General features: G+C 39.9%; 1 protein-coding gene across 1 annotated transcript; it reads right to left on the bottom strand.

Annotated features, from left to right (window-relative positions):
- Positions 1–229: 229 nt before the first annotated feature.
- LOC149244490 (uncharacterized) lies at positions 230–763 on the bottom strand. The gene has a single exon (XM_089371558.1). The coding sequence runs from the start codon at positions 761–763 to the stop codon at positions 230–232; it is 534 nt and encodes a 177-aa protein (XP_089227684.1).
- Positions 764–1473: the final 710 nt, after the last annotated feature.

Raw genomic sequence — 1473 nt, 5'->3', positions numbered from 1 at the left:
CAGGGGTCCTTCCCACTTCTTCTTATTGTTTTGAGGCTTCATTTCCATCCTGAATTATTATTTGGTTAAGAGTTTCCCACTCAAGTTTGTTCATGATTGTTGGCCATATGCTGTCGACTTTACCTTCTTGGCATCCCCAATTTGCTAGAAAATCTGCTGCTTTATTTCCTTCTCATTTTACATGAGTGATTATTTTATAGTCTATGTGTTTCAAGATGTTAGCCATGTCTTAGATTAAACCTGCCATCCTCCAGCTCTTAGCCACTTGTTCCCAGTCTTTTCCATTATCCAACTTTCTGAGCACTTCTATTATGATTTGCGAATCTCCTTCTATCTCCAAGTTCCTGTATCCATTTCTTATTGCTATTTTAATACCTTGGTATACTGCCATCATTTCTGCTTCATTGTTGGTCATTAGGCCTCCTTTGTCCACGTATACCCATCTGGTGCGACCCGTATTATCTTTGAAGATGCCTCCTAAGCCAGCAGGTCCTGGGTTTCCTTTTGAAGCGCCGTCGAAATTCAATTTAATAAAATTTTCTCCTAGGTATTTAAATTGGCCTTGGCTTCGTAGCGTAGGTTTTTGAGGTTTCTCCTTTCCAGGATATATCATATTGTATTCTATATTGAGTCTGGCTAGGATTCCTTTCTCCTCTGGGGTTGCGTTCCAGTCCTCCTCTTCCCAAGTCTCTGCCAAGATGGTTTCTCTTATTTCTTTTTGGATTTTCCCCCATATCTTCTCCGGTGGGTTATTTTTGTCCATAAATATTCTTTGATTTTGTTCTTTCCACAAGAGCCTTATGACAAATCCTATCGCTAAGCTCTATATTCTCTTTACTATGGATCCTGAGAAGTGACCTTTTCCCTAGTTGGATATGGTCTACTTTATATCAGTCGGGTCTCTGTTACATTTTTCAAAGAGGTTCTTTACCTCCTCCCATTGATGTTGGGCATAAGGGCAGGAGTTTAATAAATGTTCTTGAGTCTCTTTTTATTGTTTTCAAAGACTGCACTTGGAAGGGCCTAGATAGCCTCTTTTCTGTAACTTGTCCCAAGTGAGGATTCTCCCTTTACCTACTAGCCAAGAAAATATTATTACTTTCGGCCACCATTTACTTCTCCATAGTTGTTTCCAATCCTTGCCTTCCTCTTCTTCCTCTCTTCGAGTGGCAAGATAGTAGGATTCCTTGACAGTAAAAGTCTCTTTAGTAGCTTTCCCCCAGCTGAGTATGTCCGGTCCCGTGCTCTTTTTGATTTTTCTTTTTTTCTAGCTCTTTTATTAATACCTCTCTCTGAGCTAAGTCAATAGTCTCATCCCATTCTTCAAGCTTTCTCCATATCCTCCAAGTTTCATTTGTTTCTTCTTCCTTCCTGTAATCTTTAACCCTCTTTAGTCCCATCGTTGCTGCCTTTTGGTAAGTGTTTTGTATGGTTTGTATATCAACCAATCCATCCCTTTGTTGCCATGCTTCC

Source organism: Pinus tabuliformis, chromosome 8, assembly GCF_031772625.1.
Source record: "Pinus tabuliformis cultivar Carrire ecotype Pingquan chromosome 8, CPIR1, whole genome shotgun sequence".
Classification (NCBI taxonomy): Eukaryota; Viridiplantae; Streptophyta; class Pinopsida; order Pinales; family Pinaceae; genus Pinus; species Pinus tabuliformis.
This window is presented reverse-complemented; position numbering and strand designations above follow the sequence as displayed.

Bases quoted from the DNA above. Each gene is read 5' to 3' on its own strand.
- LOC149244490 (XM_089371558.1), bottom strand. From the start codon at position 763: ATGGACAAAAATAACCCACCGGAGAAGATATGGGGGAAAATCCAAAAA.